The following is a 24,271-nucleotide window of genomic DNA, read 5'->3' as shown; positions in this document are numbered from 1 at the left end:
GGAAACTGAGGCTCTGGTTGATCACCGACTATCCCTTGGTAATCTCTAAGAAGAGGATAGGCCTGATGCAGGCAGACATTGGGTTGGTCACGGGATCGGATCCGCTAACAGCCAGGAAAGGACTGGTGATAAACTTTGAGCTGATTGGTACAACTGGAGGCCCCTGCAGCTCTGTAGGACCCAAAGGCACACAAGAGGGAGCCAGCAGCATACGAAAGCTCTGTAGCATGGCTTCTTTGAAGGCTGCAATTTGCTACTGGGTCGTCAATGGCGTGAGGAATTTGGGATACACCAGGACCAACTGTGGCACAAAACTGGAAGATACTGGAGGTGAGGAGCCGTTTAAGTGTTGCTCTCCTAACTGCTCATCTGATTTCAAATGGCATTTTTCTGAAGATTTTGTGTGAGAACTAGACTTTGCATGTGAGTGCAGCAACTAAGAGTGGGATCGAGACAGCTGTTTCAAACAAAGCCTCTTCTTAAGATCTGTGATGGAGTTCACCTCCTGCTCTCTATTTGTCTTAAGTGCATGAGGGCATATTTCTCACATGACTGAAGCGTTACCAGAGCCCAGGCACAAATGGCACACACCATGATGGTCCATAGCAGACATCTGCTTACTGCAGTCAAGTCCCGGTTTAAATTCGGTCATCTTCAGGGGGAGACGGCTTCCACAGCAGAGTGTCTGAAAATGCTCAACTTTTTTGGAGCTGGTGGAAAGCAGACAAAGATGAGCGCTGCTCTTTATTTATGTCAAACAGTGCTGAAACAAAGGAACTAACATCAGCGAGAGGGGTGGCTCCTATATGTGGCCCACACTTATTTCCGGGGTGGTATGAAATCACCACAAAGGCATAGAGCGTGACCTTTCAGCATGTAGTAGTCACTGCTTGGAGAATTTTTCAAATGCAGGTTGGCACCTGGGGTATTCTTAAGGAGAGGAATCTGCAGCTAGAAGTATCCATCAGAAACAGTGAGACTTTGTCTATATACAAAATTTCTATTAGGCACAGTAGCAGAAAGTGATACTGCTTTTTGCATATGGAGAGACAGTCTAGTATGAGGTAAACGGTAAAAAGATAGAAGATTAGTAGTCATTGTTGCAGAAGCGGTTAATAAATGATAAAGTTAAATAGGAAAGATGGATGGCCAATCATAGAATAGCTGGCACTAAGGTAAGCAAATAGTGGAGACCATAAAATACATTCTCTGTGTTATTCGCCCTTTGACACAGCAGTATTTTTTTTTTTTTTACTAATGCCAGGATAGGCCATGTTCTAGTCCAGAGGCTGAGGTTGCTAATTCCAAAGGGGCGCAATGAATTAAGAGCAGCTGGAATGTTGTTGTACAGCGATGATGCATTTCTAATTTGTCAATGTCTAACTAAAGGGGTGAGAGTAGGAGAGAGAGCCCTCAAATGAGCTTAAAAACATTACATTATTGAGGAAGGCAGCTGGGCCAAGTTGGTTTCTATGACTTGGTTGTCCTATTGGCATGTAATTGCCTCTTCCATGTTGCTACGTTGAGATGTTATAAGTTTGATATTGTGTCCGCTAAAATTTTATATGAGCAGGATATGACGGGCTATATTCTCATAGACCTGGAAACAAAGAGAATAGAGATGGACAGGAGAGCCGAGAGAAAAGTAAAGTAACTTAGGCATACGCAGCCCCTGTGACCCCTGGCCCCTCACGAAGAGCTCAGTTGGTATCCCTCCCGTCCCCAGTGCCGACCCCTGCCAGCTGAGTTGACAGCTACACAATGCACCCCGAGGCCCCCCCCCCCCGACACACCTCTCAAATCTGCGCTACTCAGTCCTGGCACGTCATCTCTCGGTCCAATACATGCCATCAACACATCAGCCAATAGCCTTGCCCCCCCCGCCCCCAACCCTCCCCCAGCACCTCCATCCTATATTGCTGTTTATAACCCCTGTGTTCCTCTGATCTAGTCTAAGGCAAGGTCCACGTAATCTATCTCTGCTCACTCACTCACATGTCGCCCCAAGACACAATGGCGCACGGACAGTGCACTTGTATTACCATTGTCAAATGTGTCTGTGTTCATTATCATGTTTGACCCTGTACTGTCTGATGTGATTGGAATGTTAAAAATGTTAAAAGCAAATAAAAATGATTTATACAAAAAACAAAAAGATTTGGATATTGGGGAAAAGTAAAACAGCTTTGCCCATGAAGAAAAGCAAGGCAGTTTTGGCACCAGGAAAAAAGGAAAGTAACTTACAGTCATGAAGAGTGTGAACCACGTGGAGATTGTAGCCCAAAAGGCCCCAGTCCCCAGTTCGGTAAGCATCAGCAAAACTGGGAAAACTCAAACCCCACATTCCATAAGAAGCCTTAACTAGCTATGCTATTGGCAATGATGTAGATAATCGGACAGGACTTCACACTGAGTTTTTAAATTCACCTAATAAAAGATGATCATTGGGTGGAAGTGGCTTTAAAGCTATGACCTTCTGTGACGCAAAGTGTCAAAGTCTCCTTAGAATCTCAACATCATACCCAGGAAGCTCTGATCAAAAGATTTGGGTGGACCCCTTAAATGTACCTTGGAAATTCAAGAACTAAGTCAGACCTACCAGAGTGGGAGGATTATGAATTAAAATCAGCTACTGCCTGGATTAAAGTAATTTTTCTTCAATCAAGAACTGTAGCATCCTTGACTGAATTGTAATCCCAGAAACAAAGCAAGCTTGTAAACTTCCTGTGAAATGTTAGAAGACATTTGAATTACTGAAGTACAGTGTTCTGTCCCAATGCCGAGAGAACAAGACAATAGAATGGAACTCAAAGTATGGATGGGCACTCCAGAACGTGGCACAGAGGTGGTTCTGTCACAACTAAATGAAGATTAGCTATACTGACCTGTGGCATTCACCAGCAGACATGTGCTACCCAAGGAACAGCATGGGCACTGTGGACCAGAAAGCTATGTAGTTTTGATGACTTTGCAAAACTGAGCACATACCCGTTTATTTATTTCATTTATTGTTCAGAGGGACAATAAACAGATTAATCCAATGAGGACGAGTCCAAAACTGTACCTGCAGTCCTTTTCTTTATCGAGGATAGATTTTATGGCAGACATCTAACCGGATAACGACAACAGCAACACAGACTGACTGCCCTGACTTTTTAGTCTCTCAGTACAAACTCCTAGGGGTTGCATATATCCCACCGGGCAGTCACTTGGGGGCAAGTAAGGCAAGGGAGGGTGACTGAACAGATCATTCTAGCATGCTCTCTTTTTTTATGACTGTTATACAGGCACTATTTCCCAACCTTCACCCTCCTGTTTATTCCCCCATAACAAATAAAACATAACAAGCAACCATTGGGACAGGCAGATAGAAGTTACCAGCATTAAAAGGACAAAAAAAACTCAAGACATTATTTATTGTTAATACTTTTTTAACATGGTCGTTCAGTTGTACATAATGCTTTCTTGGTCCTATATAAGGTAACAAAAATGCTTCTAACACTTCTCTATTATAAGTTTTCAGTGCCTAAGGCAAGCCCATATGCGCCCAGCGCCAGACCCCCTGGCCCCCACGACCTCCACAGGACCTTACGCCAATACCCTCCACGCACTCAACGCCGGCCGACACTCCACCTGCTTCCAGGTCACCCCGAAGCTCACCCACGGACCCTTCAATTGCCGAAACTGCAGCTACACCAGCCAGCGCACACCAGCTGGTCCTGCCCACCCCAACACTGCAGGTCACACCCATCTCAGCTGCATACTGCTCAACACCCGCTCAGTCCACAAGCACGCCCTCGAACTCTGGGACCTGCTAGACTCCTACACCCCAGATGTCGCATTCATGACGGACACCTGGATGAACACCTCCTCGGCACCGGACATAGTCATAGCCATCCCTGAAGGCTACAAGATCACACGCAGGGACCGGATCAACAACAAACCAGGAAGAGGAATCGCCATCATCCACAGGAACACCATCAGAATCTCAACAAGCACTGAAGACATCCTCAGCATGGTCGAACACCTACACTTCCAGATCCACGTCAATAACACCACCACCCTCAGAGGAATCCTCGTCTACAGACCCCCGAGACCCCGACCACAGTTCAGCAAATCCATTGCAACCTCATCAGCACACACACCATCGCCTCCACAGACTACATCCTCCTCAGAGACCTGAATTTCCACCTCGAGAACGACAACAACTCCACAACACTGATTGACAACCTCGCCAACCTCAGACTCAAACAACTTGTCACGACTCCCACCCACTCCGCTGGACACACGCTCGACCCAATCTTCTCCGCCAGCGACCACGTCACCTTTAGCCACACCTCCGAACTCCACTGGACCGAACACCACTGCATCCACTTCACCTTCGCGAAACCCACCGCACACAACCAACCGCAAAGCATCCCACACCGCAAATGAAAGAAAGTCATCGAAGATCAGCTCATCGCCACTCTCGCCCGAGCCCCTCCTTCCGAAACCTCCGAGACCAACGCAGCAGCCCACAACTTCAGACAATGGATCAACGACTGCGCCAACACCCTCGCCCCGATCAAGAAACCCTCCAACAGGCGCACCAACTCGAGAGCCACCTGGTTCAACGCTGACTACCAGAACGCCAAGCACACCTGCAGAACACTCAAGAAGCAATGGCGCAAGGACCAGACACCGGACAACCACGCAGCCCTCACAAACGCCAGACACAAACACCACCAACTGATCCGATCCGCCAAAAGAAACTCCTTCAAGGAACGCATCGACAACAACGCACACAACAGCAAAGAGCTCTTCGAAATTGTGAAAGAACTTGTCACCCCAAGCTCCAGCTCCAATGACGTCCCATCGTCACAAGAACTCTGCGACTCTCTGGCTACCTTCTTCCACCGCAAGGTCACAGACATCCACAACAGCTTAGACACTCAGGAGCCGACTACAGACAATGATGACTCTTCTCAGACTCTACTCCCCAACCTTCTGCTTTCCTGGAACAACGTCAACGACGAAGACACCATCAAAATCATGAACACCACCCACTCCGGCTCACCTTCCGACCCCTGCCCCCACCACATCTTCAACTAGGCAAGCTCCATCATCGCACTCCAACTCCAAAAGATCATGAACAGCTCCTTCGAGACCACCACCTTCCCAGAGAGCTGGAAACACGCAGAGATCAACGCCCTCCTCAAGAAAACCAAGGCGGACCCAAAGGACCTCAAGAACTTCCGACCCATCTCCCTGCTGATGTTCCCAGCCAAAGTCATCGAGAAGACAGCCAACAGAAAACTGACCCTCTTCCTGGAGGAGAACAACGTCCTGAACTCCTCCCAATCTGGCTCCGCAGCAAACACAGCACTGAGACTGCCCTCATAGCAGGCACTGACATCAGGACCATACTGGACAAGGGCGAAACCGCGGCACTCCTCCTCCTGGACCTCTCGGCCGGCTACGATACCGTCTGACACCACACCATGTGCACACGATGCAGGGATCCGTGGAAAAACCCTGGACTGGATCACCTCCTTTCTCACCGGCAGAACCCAGAGTCTGCCTCCCCGTTCCGATCCAAAGCCACCACGATCACCTGCGGCGTACCCCAAGGTTCATCCCTCAGGCCGACCCTTTTCAACATCTATATGGCACCGCTCGCCAACATCGTCAGAGAGCACCACCTCAACATCGTCTCATACGCAGACGACACACAGCTGATCCTCTCCCTCACCAAAGACCCAGCCGTCGCCAAATCCAACCTCCACGAGGGAATGAAGGCAGTCACAGACTGGATGAAGACCAGTCGACTAATACTGAACTCAGACAAGAGGGAGGTCCTCATCCTCGGCTCCAAACCCTCCGCATGGGACGACTCCTGGTGGTCTACCTGGCTGGGAGCTGCCCCGACACCCACTAACCAAGCACTCAATCTGGGGTTCATTCTGGACTCAATGCTCTCTATGACCCAGCAAGTCAACGCCGTCTCCTCCTCCTGCTTCAACACCCTCCGAATGCTCCGCAAAGTCTACAGATGGATCCCCACCGAAACCAGGATAACAGTCACCCAAGCACTCGTCAGCAGCAGGCTGGACTACGGCAACGCCCTCTACGCAGGAACAACCACACTCTAGAAAAGACTCCCAATGCATAGAGAACGCCTCCGCACGCCTCATCCTTTGACTCCCACAGCCACATCACCACCCACCTAAGAGATCTGCATTGGCTCCCGATCGACAAGAGGATCACCTTCAAACTCCTCACCCACGCTCACAAAGCACTCCACAACGCCGGACCTTCATACCTCCTCGGACTACTGTCCTTCTGTACCCCAAACCACCAGCTCCGCTTCGCCGACCTCGTCCTCGCCACTGTCCCACACATTCGCCGAACAACCACCGGCGGCAGATCCTTCTCCCACCTAGCTGCAAAGACATGGAACACGCTCCCCGCCCATCTGCGGCAGACCCAGGACCTGCTGACCTTCAGGAGAGGTCTCAAGACCTGGCTGTTTGACCAATAGCTGCCCCTGCCCTTTAGCGCCTTGAGATCCTCAAGGGTGAGTAGTGCGCTCTACAAATGCCTTGACTGATTGATTGATTGATTGATTGAGATAGACACCTTCCTCTCTTCCACTCCCTCCCCTCACTATAGATTCCTGCACCAGAGGGGGCATCCAGGGGTAAGGTTTATTGCACTACTAATAACAATCATTACAATATCATGACTCCACTGCTATAATACAGATAAAACTACACACACATTAAAAATGGAAAGTGTTCAATCATCATGAAATGAAATTAAAGTAGCATTTATGAAGCGCGTGCTCACCCGAAGGCATCCCAGTGCTAGCGGCAGCGATTTATCATTTAGGCAGTCATCAAGGGAAAAGATAAGTTTTTACTTTCTTTCGAAAGGACAGATGATCAACCTCTAGGCATATATGAAGAGGCAAAAGGTTCCAAAGGTTTGCCACATTATACGAGAAGAGTCTGCCCTCACTTCCCACTCTTCTAATTTTTGGAACTGTGACCAATCGCTTATGTACAGATCTCAGCGCTCTATTTGGAAGGTAGGGCTGGATAAGAGAACGCATCAAAGAAGAACCTTTACCAGTGAGTGCTTTATGCGCAATGCATAAAGCCTTAAACTGAACTCGTTCTTTGATGGGGAGCCAATGGAGGGAGGCAAATCGTCAAATCGTGGAGAGCGGTGCTCCAAGATATAAGGCGTTGGAGTAATCCAACTGCGAAAGAATTAATGCCTGGACCAGCAGCCTATTAGCACCAAAAGGCAGTAAAGGGAAGATCTTTCTGATAGCCTCAGCATTCCATAGCAGCTAGCCACAACCTTTCGAGCTTGTTCTTTAAGGTCTAGGTTACGGTCCAGCCACACACCAAGGCTCCTAATGTGGTCCTTTGGGTTAGGGGCAGGACCCAGACAACTGGGCCAGAGATGATCTATGTTCAGGGGGGCTGGGTTGCCCAGTAGTAAAAGCTCTGTCTTAGCCCCATTAAGCTTTAGATATGATTCATCCATCCACTTAGAGACGGCTACAAGACATTAGGCTAAGCCTAGTGAAGAACTATCTTGCTGGTTGATGGAAACCACCAGCTGGGTGTTGTCAGCATAAGTGATTATTTGTACCCCAAATGGCAATACTATTTGAGCCAAAGGGCCCATATAGATATTAAATAAAGTGGGGATTAAGGAGGACCCCTGAGCAACCCCACAATTTAATGGCATCAAATTTGACATTATGTCATCTTCCAAGATCTGTCTTCAAGAAAAGACTGCTGCCATTTTAACACAATTCCTGTCAGTACCATATTTCTAAGTCGTTGAATCAATAGTTGATGGTTTACAGTGTCAAAGGCTGCGCTGAGATCCAATAGAATGAGGGCAGCGCAGCCTCCACCATCAAGAATTAGTTTGGCTTCCTCCATAACACTGATGAGAGCAGTTTCCGTACCCTGCTGCGCTCTAAATCCTGTCTGGGTAGGGTGGAAACAGCTATTATTTTCCAAAAAAGAGGAGAGAATGGAGTTTACATACCTCTCTGCTATTTTACTTACTCCAGGTAACAAGGATATAGGGCGATGGTTTGCCAACTCCTCAGGATCCAAATTGGATTTCTTTAGGAGGGCTTTAACCAGCGCTTGCTTCCAAGCAGGGGGGATAATTCCTGTCCGCAATGAAGCATTAATTAAATACAGTTTCACTGGGGATACCAAGATATTAACTTTTTTTAAATTAACGGGGGGACAGGGTCTAGAGGGGAGCAAACGATCCATGATCCCCTGAAAATATGTCATATTCAAAGGGGGGAATTCTTCCAGTGAACATAGTTGAATTGAAGTAGTGGTGTCCAACATAGAATCCATTTGAGGAACTATGTTCTGAGAAAAAGACCTGTAAAGCAATTGTATTTTATTTAAAAAGAAGCCTGCTAACTGGTTACATCGAAGTTGAGTGTCCTCTGAAGTATTAGGGTGTGTGTAAGGTGTAACAAGAGCTTTTGCGATCCAAAATATTTCACTGGGGGGAATTTGCTGCAGATGTAATTCTATCTTGGAAATATAGAGTTTGGGCGCTCTTTATTTCAGCTTTATAAAGTTTAATTGCAGCTCTGTATTCAGTTTTTTGGGAGACCGAATAGTCCTTTCTCCAGCACCTTTATAATCTCTGACAAGCTTGTTTGATCTCCCGTAGTTTCGGGGAGTACCAGGCATTTTTATTAGTGCCAACTTTTTTTTATGAATAAGTGTTTTTGGGAGGACAGAGGTAAGAGATGACTCAAGCCAATTGTTGAAATTATCATTGGCTATAACAGGGTCCGAGTCCAACATGGGCACACTATCTTCAAGGTTAGCCACCCGAGACTTCAGAGGAAGTTTGGACCAGGCCCGGGTAAGTTTTTTTGTCTTTATAGCTGGAATAGTGATATCTTGTAAGGACCATGAGAAAGGGATAAGCAAATGGTCTGTCCAAAGTATAGGGACGGGGTCACCAACCTGAAGATTATAAATGTTTGAAAATATAGGGTCCAATAAATGGCCTTTGGAGTGGGTGGCGCCACTCACTTTTTGGTTCGACTGGAACGTCCCCAGTCCATCCGTCAAGTCTAAGGTGGATGAGGGGGGTGTAATATCAAAATGAATATTGAAGTCTCCCAGTAATGTAAAATTGGAAAGAGGGCCGGCCCAATTAGCAGCTATGTCCGGAAGGTCCTGACCGGCCAGGTGGGCAAAAGATTTAAAACCCTGAAAAGGTATTTAGGGGAAACATTGATTGTAAAAAACATGCTTTCACAGTCGGGTAAAGGATCATAAGTAACGTGACATTTAAGATCAGCTTTATAAACAATAGCAATCCCCCCTCCATGTTCGGACCTCCGGTCCAGCCTCTGTATAACATAACCAGGTGGGAGAGCCTGAACAATGTAGGGGTCAGCATCCTTATTTAACTAAGTCTCAGTTAAAAATAACACATCTGGTTTTTCAGTTTCTAAAAGAAGGCGGATTTCTAAAGCGTGCTTAGGGAGCGAGCAACAATTAAGCAGAAACATATTAATGGCCTTACTGCTAACAGGAGTTGTAGAACATTCAAGGTCAGGGAGGAACTTGTAGGAATAACCGGAGCAGTGGATCGTGGGGGCCATCCGGAAGCATAGAGTGGGAGCACTTGCCTCTGATCAACGTTCTATAGTGTTTCAGCATCTTGGCGCTATAGACACATTTATCTGTATAAGTTTTGGCACGGGTTCTGGCCCTTGACGGGCGCAGACGGGCTTGCCTTAGGCGCGCCTTTGGCACGTGTCCGCAGGGCGGTAGCGTCATCAGCTCCTTAGAAGGCAGGGCGTGCACAAAGTCCAGGGAGACTAGAGCGCCAACTAGAGTTAAAAATTAAGAGCCTCACTTCCTGAAGTCGGAAGAAATCGGAACAGTCTCCCCTGGAGCTATAACACAGCTCCCTGTGCAAATAAACAGTAAGTGCCCCAGTGAATAACACAATTAGCGGAATTAATCAGGAATAAATTCGTTTTTAAAAAATGTTCAGTTCATTCAGTTGCAATAAAGCCTTTACTGCTTTAAAAACTTTCCTGAACAGTCATAAGAGTGAAGCCAAACAGTGTATGTTAAACAAAAGGTATCCAAAACTGACTACATTATAAATATATTTCAAGTGAACTCTGACTTCCATGCCCTTAAAATACACTTGGCCTTAAGCCTTGCACCCGTATATGGTCACGGAACTCACCTACTCTTCTGTGACTACCAAAATACTAGTAATGTACAGCAGGGGAGAGATTAGTCAATTTGCTGTACAACAAGACGGATGTATGACGTTACAACTCATACTTTTACAACGCATGCCATTACAACGAATTTTTTACAACGCAAAAACTTTTACAACGCATGTATTTACAACGCATGTTTTTACAACGCAGGTACCTTTACAACGCATACCATTACAACGTAAGTATTGGTAAGTATATATTATTTTTTTTTAATTTAAAATAATTGAAAATAATATAATTTAATTTAATTGATTTAATTTAAATTTAATTTAATTTTATTTTTACCTTATACCCCTGTACCCCAAAAACCCAAAACTGACCCTGAACCCTAAAAATACCCCTGTACCCCAAAAACCCCAAACTGACCCTGAACCCTAAAAATACCCCTGTACCCCAAAAACCCAAAACTGACCCTGAACCCTAAAAATACCCCTTTACCCAAAAACCCCATACTGACCCTGAACCCTAAAAATACCCCTTTACCCAAAAACCCAAAACTGACCATAAACCCTAAAAATACCCCTTTACCCAAAAACTGAAAACTGACCCTGAACCCTAAAAATACCCCTTTACCAAAAAACTGAAAACTGACCCTGAACCCTAAAAATACCCCTTTACCCAAAAACTGAAAACTGACCCTGAACCCTAAAAATACCCCTTTACCCAAAAACTGAAAACTGACCCTGAACCCTAAAAATACCCCTTTACCCAAAAACTGAAAACTGACCCTGAACCCTAAAAATACCCCTTTACCCAAAAACTGAAAACTGACCCTGAACCCTAAAAATGCCCCTTTACCCAAAAACTGAAAACTGACCCTGAACCCTAAAAATACCCCTTTACCCAAAAACTGAAAACTGACCATGAACCCTAAAAATACCCCTTTACCCAAAAACTGAAAACTGACCCTGAACCCTAAAAATGCCCCTTTACCCAAAAACTGAAAACTGACCCTGAACCCTAAAAATACCCCTTAAAAAACCCAAACATATAAAATTTAAAATATAATTATATACTTACCAATACTTACGTTGTAATGGTATGCGTTGTAAAGGTACCTGCGTTGTAAAAACATGCGTCGTAAATACATGCGTTGTAATGGTTTTTGCGTTGTAAAAGTTTCGTTGTAATGGTAGTGCGTTGTAAAAGTTGCGTTGTAATGGTTGTTTCCCAACAAGACACTTAGGGCCAGATGTAGGTAGGCGTTTACCGGTCGGTAACGGCCGAAAAACGGTAAAATCGGCCGTTACCGACCGGAATCCAGGAAATGAGATGTAGGAGAACATAAATATCCGAATCGGAAAACACGAGATCGGAAACATACCGACTCGGTAATAATGAAACGGTAAAATTACCGTGGCGGAATCTACCGTATTCATAAATACCGAGTTCGTATTTTCCGACTCGGAAAATAAGAAACGGTAAAAAATGGCCTTGGAGATGTAGGTAAGCCCAAAAATACCGATTCTGCAGAAAAACGGTATTTTTGAGTCGGTATTTACCATGGATTGAAAGCAGGTGGTAACCAAGGGAGGGCTATAAAAAAAGTCCCAAAATGCACCTCAGGACCCATGATGGCGGCTTTTTACATCATAGCAAGACGGCAGAGACTACAGGCAGCAGGAGAGAGAGAATGGCAAAGGGATGAACAAGTGTACAGGCAGAGGATAACACTGTTCCAACTGACAGAGCCTGAAATACTGCAGAGGTACAGGCTACACCCAGACACCATCAAGAAATTGATCAGGGACCTACACCCACTCCTGGACCACCCAACACCCAGGGCCCATGCCATCCCACCCCATGTCCAGGTGCTATGTAGCTTACACCTGCTGGCCTCAGGGAGCTACCAGAGTGTGATAGCTGCAGTGGGTGGCGTGTCCCAGGGCTGCCTGTCCCGCTTCTTCAGGAGGTTTCTTGACGCCATGATGCAGAGGATGGGGCATTATATTTCTTTCCCTGTAACACCAGCAGAATTAGCAAAAACCAAGACAGACTTCTATCAACTGGCACACTTCCCTCACGTGATAGGCTGCATCGATGGCACCCACGTCCCACTCTGTCCACCTGCAGCCACAGAGCACATTTACAGCAATCGCAAATCGACGCACTCCATCAACGTCCAGGTCATATGTAATGCAGGGAACCTCATCACTGACATCGTAGCCAAGTTCCCCGGAAGTACCCATGATTCTTATATATTCCAGAATAGTGGAATATACACACGCCTACTTGCGGGAGAATTTGGAAATGGATACCTGCTAGGTAAATCACAATGACACACCATGACACTCACATCAGATCTACGTCTCATGTACTTGCAATTAATGTCTATCTTTCTCCCCCCTAGGCGACAGTGCATATGCCCTGCGGTCCTTTGTGCTCACTCCCTACCTCAACCCACCCACCAGGAGTGAAAGGCGATACAATGTGGCTCACAGATCTACACGAAACGTTGTTGAGCGCACATTTGGACTCCTTAAGAGCAGGTTTCGCTGCCTCCACAAGAGTGGAGGTGCACGGCAGTACACCCCAATCATCTGCTGCAAAATAATAGCGACCTGTGCAATGTTACATAATCTCGCCACCAAGGAAGGCACAGAGGTGGAGATCACATATCATGAGGACATCGATGACAACCCAGAGGAGGCAGAGCCCCATGCTACGGTGGCAGCAGCAGCTACAGATGGGAGACTGAGACGGGAAGAGGTTACACAACAATATTTCTGAGTGAGTAAAGAGACACAGGCATGAATGTAACTTTGTGTAAGTAGTTTAATTTTCACTACGCCACACCATTGATAGCTCACATTGGGCTCACAATATCAAACACTCCATGAGTGTGTTGTCACGGTTAACACCACCGTGACTACAGCCTCGGGTGGAGGGCAAAGTCATTGTTTGTGGGCACGGGCCACAGGGCGGGGCTGCTGTGGCTGTGAATCAATGATCTCACTGTGGCCTGTCACACTTCCCCGACGCCTGCCACTCCTCCGTAAGTCTTGCACAGGAGTGCTTGCACCACTCCTGCTGGTGGACCCCTCGCTTTCCGCAGCACAAGTGTCGCCTCCAGTGCCAGTCTGATGCGCGAGCACGAGCTCCATAGCAGAGGTCATCCTGGCCATACCTTCAGTTAAATTGTTGCAGCACTGCACTATGGCATCCTGCATCGTCACTGACCGTCTGCACAGCACAGTGGTAGCAGTGGCAAACCTGTTCAGGGCCTTTGTTTGCTGACGCACATCCACACGGGCCTTGCGTCTCTCTAAATGGTCCCTGTCCAATTTGTCACACAGGACAGTCATGCACTGTGTAATATCAGATATTCCTGACGCCATAGATTGCATGCTTTCTGCCATTTCCCCTATGCCCTTGCCTACTGCTTCCAGTTTGTTATTTGTAGTGCGTGTTTGCCTCTGAACCCCCATCATCGCTTTTGCCTGCAGGCGCTGCACTTTCACCATGGTGGCCTCCAGTCCGCAGAAGACACCCTGAACTTGATGCACATCCTCTACCTCCCGTGGCCGTTGCCCTCGGACACTGGCCCGCGTGACTCTGGGAGTGGGCTGCTGCTCGGTGTTGCCTCTGTCCTGTGTGTCACCCTCCACCTCCTCCTCCGATGATGTTACCAGTATTCTGCGAGGGGGCACATCATGGCACCTTACCCTTCCCAGCACTGGGGATGGTGTTGTGGGGGTGGGTGATTGTTCAGCCGCTCCTATGTCCTGACTACCGAATAGGCGAGGGGATTGTGGATTTTGTGCTGTTGCCTCCTCAGGTCTCGGGGCTGCCTGCTCTTGGTCCTTCCCTCCGTGTGATGTGCTTGGTCCGGCTCCTTCCCTCCTCTTCTCTCTAACCTCTGCTGTGCTGCGCATTGACTCTCCTGTGGACAGACATGGACATTGTGTCAGTGGAGTTGTTCACCTGTGTCTCATGATAAAACACACTTCTATTGCACTTTTGCCTGTCTCTCATTTGCCTATGCTAGTTGTCTGTTGCTCCCCTTGCTGCAATGCACGCTGACTGCTCTGAGGTATCTACACATGACTACATTTCCCAGGATGCATTGCAGGACATTAGTTAAACCTGTTGTGGAGTCTGATTTGTCCTGTGAGGGGAATAGGTAAATGGGTAAATGATAATGTACTTGCATCTTACCTGGTTTCTTTGCTCCTCTTGCTGAGCTGTCTGCGTCTCCGATGCCGTGAATGCATTCCTTCTCAAGGGTGGATGCCACCATCTCCTCGATGTCGCTGAGTCTAGGGGCTCTGTTTCTTCCTCCCCCTGTTGCAGCACTTTCCTTGCGGTGGGCAGCAAGTTTTTTCTTTGTGATGATGCGGATGTCATACCACCGTTTTTTCAGGTCTTCAAGGTCACGGTGGGTGACACCAATGGCATTTACCTTGCCTTGTATTTCCAACCAGGTGCTGCGTTTGATAGATTCTGCAACATGCAGAGTTTGCTTCCCGAAAATTTTGCCGTAATGTCTTACAATCTCGGAAATTAGCACCTGCAGTTCTTCCTGGCTGAACTTCTGCTTCCTTTTGCGCTCTGCAGCTTCTCTCTGTGCCTCCTGACTCTCCATCTTGCAGTGTTGTTTGACTCAGGAAAGGCTGCTCCACACTCTGTCCTCCTGCTCTCCTGACTGTTGGTTTCTGCACCTGCATGGGCGTGGCCTGTCCCAGGTACTGGGGTGTGGTGCTTGGATCTGATTGGTTAGTTCCCCTGTGGCTTTGGATTTGGGTGTGGTTGGAGTACCTGATTGGTTCACAGGCTCACATGTTTGTCAGTTTCAAATTCTGAGACGGATATTACCGACACGGTAAATACCGGGTCGGTTTTTTCCGACTCGGTATTTTCCGAGTCGGGACTTGCCATTCATTCCTATGGGCCATGGAACCGGTGGATAAGTTTGGGTTTTTCCGTATCGGATGTTACCGTGTAGGTATATTCCGACTCGGTAAATACCGATTACGATTACCGACTGATTCCGAGTCGGTAATTGTTACCGATTTTTTATCTACCTCTCATTTTCCGATTCTGAAATACCGAGTCGGTATGACTCGGTATTTAAGGTCGGAAAATAAAATTTACCTACATCTGGCCCTTATTGTGGTACTAGAAGTATATGCTCACATTTCTTAACCAAGCTGTCCGAAAAACACTTTAAGGATGTTCTATCAAAATAACTTAGCACATTTTAGTTTGTGTTTCACTTTCAAAATACATTTATGGAAGCAAATCTCAATTACCTCGCAGAAATGAAAAACCGAAGAGGAGAAAGAAGAAGCCGATGCAAGCAGGTTTTGTACAAATCCTCGAGGCATATTAAACTTCTGTGACACGTGCCATATGTTTGTCTCTTTCAGGAGACAATATAGAACAAACGACAGATATAGTCGGTTTACGATTCCAATTTCCACAGCCTAGAAATACATCAAAGGACATTAGATTACAAAAATGTTGCTTTTTTCCATACATAATTAGAAGCAGTGCATTGATATTCAGGGTTCTGAAGCAATTAATCCAACTTAAACAATAATGATGCAACTTAGATGGTATTTGCAAGAAAAGTTCCTTATCTTTAACAGCAGCTCTCCATCCGAATATTAACAGTAACATTCATGACAATAATTACAGAACTCTATATAACTTTATTTCACTTACTGTTTTAAAGAAATATTCCCCCATTTGAAAGAAAAAAAACTTTTTTCAATCTGACACAAAAATGTTGATAAAAAACAAAAAATGTAATATAAAAAATAATTGTATAACTGGTAACGTGTGATATGGTACTATATTGACATCTCGTGGTTTGTCAGTTACCATAATCCCTGGAATACAGACAAGCATTGGCAAAGCTGATAGGTCTCGAAAATGCAAGGGCTATTGGCTTTGTCAATGTTTATTGGCCAGTGCCTAGTGCATTGGCAAGGGGCAGTGCAGTGATATTGGCATGGGGGAGTGATTTGACATTGGCATGGGGGAGTGATTTGACATTGGTATGGGGGAGTGCACTGAAGCAAACACAGGACCTGGAGAAAAAGAAAGCAACATATTGAAAAAAAAGGCACGATGGAAGAGAAGATGAAAAAAGGCACAAAATAAGAATTGGTAGTAAAGTAAAATTATAGTAAATAAAAAAAAAACGAGGGAGCACTACTGGAGACAAACGCACAGAAAACAAACATCATAAACAGAAAGGTTACAGAGTACACACTACTACACCATATGATCGGTACCCACATTTTTTATGTCATGGCCATATTTTCACATATTCTACCCAGCCACAAATACCAACAACCACAGTGGTATCCCTACACCTCATTCGCAGCTACTTGTATTCACTCTCGACAGTATTCACTATTCGGATCTTGACTTGCGCCCTACCGTGTTGGAATTAGCACCGGTCCAGGGACGTCACTGACCTTGGAATCAACTATTAAGCCCAGAAGAGTCGGAGACCACTGCTTCTCTGACGAAACACGTGTCGGCTGGCTGCTTTGTGTTTTGACCAATTATAGAAATCAAGACATCAACGTTGAATACTGTGCCATTTGCTTTCGAATTACATCTAAATTGTTTACTTTAATACTGTATGTGTGCACAGGATTGTTGCTATATGTATATGTGGTCGGATTTTCCTTCACAGACTAAGAGGTTATTAGGGTCTCCGCTTCACCTGTCAGCACCATACCAAATGGTTTCAAGTCCAACACACTAACGTTAATCAGCCGAGCGCCATCACTTTCTGTGTACGAAAACCCTGTTCTCTTGTATAAAACCTCTATAAATGTCTCAGATTATTTACCCAATAGTTGCAAGGTATGTCCTTTTAGTTGCTATTCTTGTTTTAGCTCTGTGTCTGTACTTTACAAAGGAAGTGCTGTAGGAAAGCTTGTCCTGAGAGTCCAGATGTCTTAGAACCAATGGCTGTGGAAGTGACGTCCGTGGTTAGCAACCATCGCTTGGAGAGAAGACTAGTATGCCAAGCATGGGTAGGGTCAGGGGTACAGTGGAAGGATGTTGGGCTTCCCTAGGGAAAAACTTTGCTGATGTGGGAGTCTGGGAATGAGCTCACTTTGTTGTATGAAGTATGTGTGGCGTGAGAAAAAGAAAAAAAAAGGAACTCTTGTGAAAAGCGCTCTTAAAGACATAAAAAGGAAGTCCCAAAACAATACCCAAAAATGGAAACTACATGTATTTAGGATTAGATGGTTGCTGCTCTCAGGGAGGGATAAACCCTGGAAGAGCCATGACGTAAATGGGGAGAAAAAATAATAGAGCAACGATGGAGCCAGAAAATCGGAAGCCTATGGGCAGACTGAAGTCAACAAAGTAAATACAACAGGTCTATTTTCGAGACAGTGTATGCGTGCCATCTAGAGCCGAGACCTAAAAAGGACAATCTAAAGGGTAGGTTGACTGATATGGGGAAACCCTTTCCTCTTTTACCCACTTGCCCTTTGTTGGGAAAAACAGAAAAAGCCAAGTCCCAGGCCACTTATAAAAACGTTTTAGGACAGGCTCTAGACTTCCAGCCTACAGCAGGCACGCACCTAGAGGAGAGAAGAACTCTCCTCTACACCAGCTGCCACTGCTTGAAGAAAGCATAGAAACAAGCAAGGGGGGGGGAGAAACAGCCAGTGGACGACAGACCAAGAGTACCAGCAAGAGATGGTCTGAAAAATTCCTGAATAAGTGTTCATTAATTCTCTTAGTTATAATTCTTAAGACTAACAGTTATAGCCAACACATGCTACAGACTGCATTTAGACCGACCAAGAAATCTTCTAGTGATGAAACAGTAGGCGCCCCAGAGTCACTCAGGAGAGCAAGCCACAAGGTCCCTGAGAAGCAGTGGGTCTATCACAGACAGAAGTTCACATCTCTTAGAGCAGACATCCTCATGCAATTGCATATACACATTAAAACCTGGTGCTATGATCCTAGCTCTCAGGAACCCAATGCTGCCAAGGATGAGGAGTAAATGGAGAAGACCCACACTACAAGGAGATTCTTCAAGCAAGTGCATAGAGAATGCACCCTCCAGAGTCTGGGGCGACAGCAAAAAGATTTTAGTCACAGTAGATGAGCATGTCCCTGGAGAATAGCTCTGTTGGAGCAGTAGAAGGGGACCTATGAACATAACCATAGAATGGAAAGCAAAGAAGGGCGGCCATGTGGTGGGGTCTCTGAATGATAATGCATGTTACAGATAAGAAAGGACTGACTGCATGAATATGTGCTACGCCAACAAATGATCGACAGAATGCAGAATAAATCACACATTCACCCCCAGTCAAGGGATCTGAGTTACATCCATCGTTCTTCTGCTCACCATGCCACCCCAGTTTAGACCAAGCCATATGCATTCAGTCTTGAACTTGTGCCTCATAGGAACAGTCCAGACCGAACTGCCAAGCCAGGTTCTCCCTGGACCGGAAACAAGCATGCTGGGACCGGTTTCTGGGTATTAACCTTCATCAGCCAGGCTAGCTTGAATCCAGTGGAACAGTGAACATGGGACCCACGTCTTGGCATACCCATCCCACTTAGGGAGAAAAGTGCTATGCAAACAAATGATGGACGGAATGCCGAATAAATCATACATTCACCCCCAATCGAGAGATCTGGGTTAAATCAATCGTTCTTCTGTCAGCACTGGAGTCAAGCTATCCTGGCTGATGAGGGCTGAAAGCCCAAAACCGGTCCTAGAATGCTTGTTTCCAGTCCAGGGAGCACCTGGCAGTTCGGGCTGGACTGTTACCACTGGGTGCAGGGTCAAGACTGATATGGCTAGGTCCCAACTAGAATGGCATGGTGAGCCAAAAAACGATGGATTTGGGCCCAGGTCTCTGTACTAGGGTGAATGCATGACATTGTTCTGCATTCTGTCCATCAATTGTTCTTTTTGCATTTGTCACCCCGAGTGGAACGGGTATGCTCAGACATGGGTACCGTGCTCTCCATGCCACTGGAGTCAAGGTCTCCTGGCTGATGAGTGCTGAAAGCCCAAAACCGGTCCTAGGATGCTTGTTTCCAGTCCAGGGAGGACCTGGCCTGGCAGATCGGGCTGGACTGTTCCCATTGGCGCAGGGTCAAGACTGATTTGCATATGGCTAGGTCCAAACTGGAATGGCGTGGTGAGCAGAAAAACGATGGATTTAGGCCCAGATTTATTTCTGTACTGGGGTGAATGTATGACATTGTTTTGAATTCTGTCCATCAATTGTTTTTTTTGTATGTATATGTGACTGCATTTAACCCAGTGGGTGCTATTAACATGAACTCCCAAGTCACGTCACATCACCCAACATTGGCAATGCCTTAGGCGATAGCACCAGATGTTTTCCTTCTGAGGATCTCATCTCTGGCAGTAAAAGTAAAAGCTTTCCTAGCAGCCTGAACATTTTTTATATAGGCCAGTCCACCATGCTTTCAGACGGATGTAAATTATTAAATTGAAAGCATATGGAACCTTCAGGTCAGGCTGATTTCAATTTGACTGGTGCTCTGGCAGCCCAACTTTGCCTCCCAAGCACTGTCTTGAGCTGGAGAGATATTGTTGGAAAGAGGCTATTCTTCCCTTTTTAACATTACCTCTCCACAGTGAATTCCTGCGCAGGTATTGGTGCAGGACTGATGCAGGAGGGCAATCCCTGAGTCAGATTCAACCTCACTAAATCACCTGAATTGTTTTCAAAACAGCAGCGCCCCCACCCAAACTCCCCAGGTATGGCTTAGGCTTCCCTCTCCACTCAAGTCATGTACTGTCTTTAAATCCCTTAGATGGCGGATTAGGGTGCATAATCCCAATCTGCCAGACCCAGGGAGGCACACAAGAACCAGGGAATTTAACAAAAAAAAAGGGGGGGGAACCTATCTGGCATTTGGGTGTCCCCAGTACCACCAGAGGCTGGGCAGTCTTTATGCCCTGCCCTCCCCTCCAGACTGTGGAATCTGCCCCCAATCTGCCCACCCTAGCAGATACAAAGCTCACTAGACCCAAAAAAATAATATAAGAACAAATAAAGAATGGAGTGGGACAACAAACTGTGTTGCCAGGCTGCCCACAGGGGCCCAGACCATCTTTGAACGGGAAGTGTACTCTGGAGTGAATCCCCCATGTGTCCACACAGTGCGACAAAAGGCAACACTAGACACCCGGGATTACTTTTTTCTTTTATTATATATGGGGTAAAAGTCTGGCAGATATCGGCATCAGCTGCACTCTTTCACCTCATGGGCCCACACAGTGTTTCTGCCACTCCTGGGAAGCAGACTGAGGAGTTTATCCCCAATCTGCCAACCCGATGGTATGAGAGGGGCAGAAAGTACTACAAGATAGAATATTACAAAATTAATTGTTTTTAATACAAATGTAGTAGGTGGGCAGCTGTTCCTTTCATTAGGCCACACCCGTGGGCCAAAGATGGTCTGCCCGCAGAACAAAATGGGGATAAGTATATCCCACTAGACCACCATGGTTAAAAAACATTTTTTTAAAGGTATAGCTACAAAATACATATTTTAAAAGTTCATACTGGCACATAAGTCATAACTCATAGTTTTCACCACATGCTAAAGAACGTTAAAGGTAATGAACACTTTCAAATATTAAGGGAAAAAGGTTTAGTCAAACATATCAAAGTCATGACCCATGCTTACCTTTTTAACAGGCTGACCTGCAATCTTTCTTGCAAGAAAGCTTTCGGGAACGCCCACAGATGCTGCCATTTTCTGCTCCGTTGCAGTAAGTTGGTTAAACTGAAACAGAAAAATAAACTAAATTACTCACAAAAAACCAATAGAACCCAGGGGAAACAGCCACCCCCCAACCCACAGCAAAAAAACAAGTTGGACCCTTAGCTGCTTCACTCTTTCAAAAAGATAAGGAATTAGTTAATTACCTGTACACTATAGTTCTCCAGTATTATCTTTCATAGATTCACATGCTTGTATCTTCCCCGTCGTCATGGTGGGAGTCTCACGGTAACAGAATGACCAAAGCAGTATCATAGAGAAGAAAACTGCATAGAAAAGCCCATAGGGACTGTATTATTTGGTAACCAGACCTCCTCATTGTTTGGTCCAAAAGTCAGCCAATCAGCATTGCTGCACTGCCCTCACACTGCCTAGCAGAACCTTCCTGCCTCAGATTTCCGGCCCCAAGTGGGAGACATGGATAAATACCGAGAAAACAGGTTCTGCCTGAGAAACGGGGAGGTGGGCGGGCGCATGTGAATCTATGAAAGATAATACTGGAGAACTATAGTGTACAGGTAAGTAACTAATTCTTTCTCCAGTATTACATCTTTCATAGATTCACATGCTTGTATCAGAGTAGTAAGTAGTACCCACAAAGCCTGCAGCGTTTCCAGGATAGAACCCAGAAGGAAGTTCTGCAGCTGAAATATCGTTAGTACATGATCTGAAAATACACAGGGCAGATAGTAAAAAGAAACCAAATACCCCTTATAGCATACAGTGCAACTCTTGAAAGAAACGCATTAAACCATCTATAACAACAACAGACTGTGTATATATATATATATATAAATACTGTATAAAAACAGAGAACAAAAGAATACCTTATTGAAAAAGACGCCTCAGAACAGCTTGTCCCACTGCCGTGTCCTCCTTCCACGCAGTGTTTAGACAGTAGTGCTTGGTAAAAGAATGCACATTCTTCCACGTCGCCGCTCTGCAGATGTCAGGTAGCGACACTCCTGCAAACAAGGCCATCGATGTCGCCATCTTTCTTGTGGAATGAGCATTCACTCTGGAATGAAGCAGCTTTCCAGCTTTTTCATGACATTTAATGATAGCTGATGATATCCATCTGGCGATACTCAGTCTTGACAGAGGGAGGCCTTTCCTCTGTCCTTCAAATGCAATAAATAACTGTTTAGATTTGCGGAATGCTCTTGTTCGCTCAATGTAGAATTTCAAACATCTAGCGATGTCCAAAGAATGTAAAGCCCTTTCTGCTTCAGATGAGGGATTGCTGAAGAAAGTAGGTAAAATAATTGGTTCGTTAAGGTGAAACGAAGTAGGAACTTTGGGTATAAAAGTAGGATTTGTCCGTAGTATAACTCTGTCTTTCCGAAATTGAAGAAAAGGCTCTTCCACTGAAAAAGCTTGAATTTCGCTAACTCTCCTTGCTGAGGTAAGAGCTAACAGCAGGGCTGTCTTCCATGAAAGGAATTGTAAGTCTGTCTTGTGTATAGGCTCGAATGGTGGCCTCATAATTTGCGCCCAAACTGTATTGAGATGCCAGCGTATTGACGGCCGTTGGACGGGTGGAAAAGCTCTAAAGAGCCATCTGACAAACTCCTTTATCAGTCTGTGAGACCAGAGAGACGGCTCATCCGGCATTCTCCTGAATCTTGATATTGCCGCCAAATGCACTTTCAACGAGGCATGTGACAGACCTGCTTTTGATAACGACAACAGGTAAGGCAGAAAACTTTCTGGGGGTACCGTCAACGGATGTAGACTTTGACTGGCACACCAGTGACAGAAGCTTGTCCATTTTGCTTTGTATGCCTTGTTGGTTGACATAGCCCTAGATTGCGTTAGTATTTGTCTGCAGTCCTGCGGAATGCTCATGGCTTGGAATTCTCGCTCATGAGGTTCCATGCGGATAATTTTAGCGATGCTAAGTCCGGATGCAGAATTTGGCCGTTGCTCATCGATATGAGGCTCTGGAATGTCGGGAATTGTATCTTGTTGCCTTTTGACATCTGTAGCAGATCTGAAAACCATGCTTGTCTCGGCCAAGCTGGTGCTATCAGAATGACATGACATGGTTCTGATCTCATCTTGCGAATCGCGGTATTAAAGGAATTGGTGGGAACGCGTAAGCGAACATTCCCGTCCAGTCCATGTGAAACGCATTTCCTTTGGAATCCCGCTGAGGGTACCTGGACGCAAACTGATCGCATTTCGAATTGTCCCGGGTTGCGAACAAGTCGAACGTTGGTGTGCCCCATCTTTGAAACACTCTGCGAAGCTGAGTGTCGTTCAGTTCCCACTCGTGCAACACACTCGTCGTGCGACTTAGGACGTCTGCCCTTGTGTTGAGTATGCCCCTTATATGCTGCACCTGAATAGAAATGTCGTGGCTTATCAGCCATTTCCAAATCCTTTGCGCCAGCGCAGAAAGTTTTTTGGATCTTGTTCCCCCTTGCTTCAGAAGATAAAACATAGTCGTGGTGCTGTCTGTCTGAATGAGCACCGACGAGTTCTGGATTCTGGGCAGGAAAGTCCCAGAAACAGCGCTTTGAGCTCCAACATATTTATGTGAAGCTGTGCTTCCCACTCTGACCAGTGGCCCTGGATCTCCAGCTCCTGAGGTGCGCGCCCCATCCTTGCAAAGAGGCGTCCGTCGTCATCACATATTTGTGATTCTGAGGTACAAAATTAAGACCCTGATTCAAGTTCTTCTGAACCTTCCACCATGACATGGCCACTTTCATACGGTGAGTGATGGTAATCCGATCTTCGAAGGTTCCTTTGGACTGAACCCACTGCTTGTCTAGATGTTCCTGCAAGGGTCTCATTCGAAGACGGCAGTTTGGAACCAGTGGGATGCAAGAGGACATCATCCCCAACAAGGATTTGTACATCCGCACAGAAGTGAACCTTTTTGCCTGAAGGGATGTTGCGAGGCCCATTATTGTCCTCATCCTTTCCTCGGACGGGTATGCTTTCGTTTCCTTGGTGCATATCCATGCCCCTAGGAATTGAATGCCCTGAGCTGGAATCAGTGAAGATTTTTCCAAGTTGGTTCTTAGTGCTAACCGATGAAAAAGGCGGATGCAGCACTGAAGGGACTTCCTGGCTCTTGTGAACGATGGTCCTGTCACCAGCCAATCGTCGAGATATGGGTAAATGCAATGCCCCTTTAACCTTAAGTGGGCCGCCACCGGGGCCATGCATTTGGTAAACACCCTCGGGCCGATTTGA

The 24,271-nt window shown here is 46.0% G+C and overlaps 1 protein-coding gene across 2 annotated transcripts in view; it reads right to left on the bottom strand.

Annotated features, from left to right (window-relative positions):
- HELQ (helicase, POLQ like) overlaps positions 1–24,271 on the bottom strand; it is a 494,226-nt gene that overhangs the window by 88,491 nt on the left and 381,464 nt on the right. For both annotated transcript variants that reach the window (XM_078676301.1, XM_078676302.1), the window contains 2 exons: positions 20,969–21,067; positions 15,550–15,723 (listed from right to left, as the gene is read on the bottom strand). In XM_078676301.1, coding sequence (XP_078532427.1) covers positions 15,550–15,723; positions 20,969–21,067 — 273 coding nt within the window. The remainder of the gene's footprint in view (positions 1–15,549; positions 15,724–20,968; positions 21,068–24,271) is intronic.

Source organism: Lissotriton helveticus, chromosome 2_1 (genome assembly GCF_964261635.1).
Source record: "Lissotriton helveticus chromosome 2_1, aLisHel1.1, whole genome shotgun sequence".
NCBI classification, from domain to species: Eukaryota; Metazoa; Chordata; class Amphibia; order Caudata; family Salamandridae; genus Lissotriton; species Lissotriton helveticus.
Note: the sequence above shows the minus strand (reverse complement) of the source record. Positions and strands in the feature narration are given on the sequence as shown.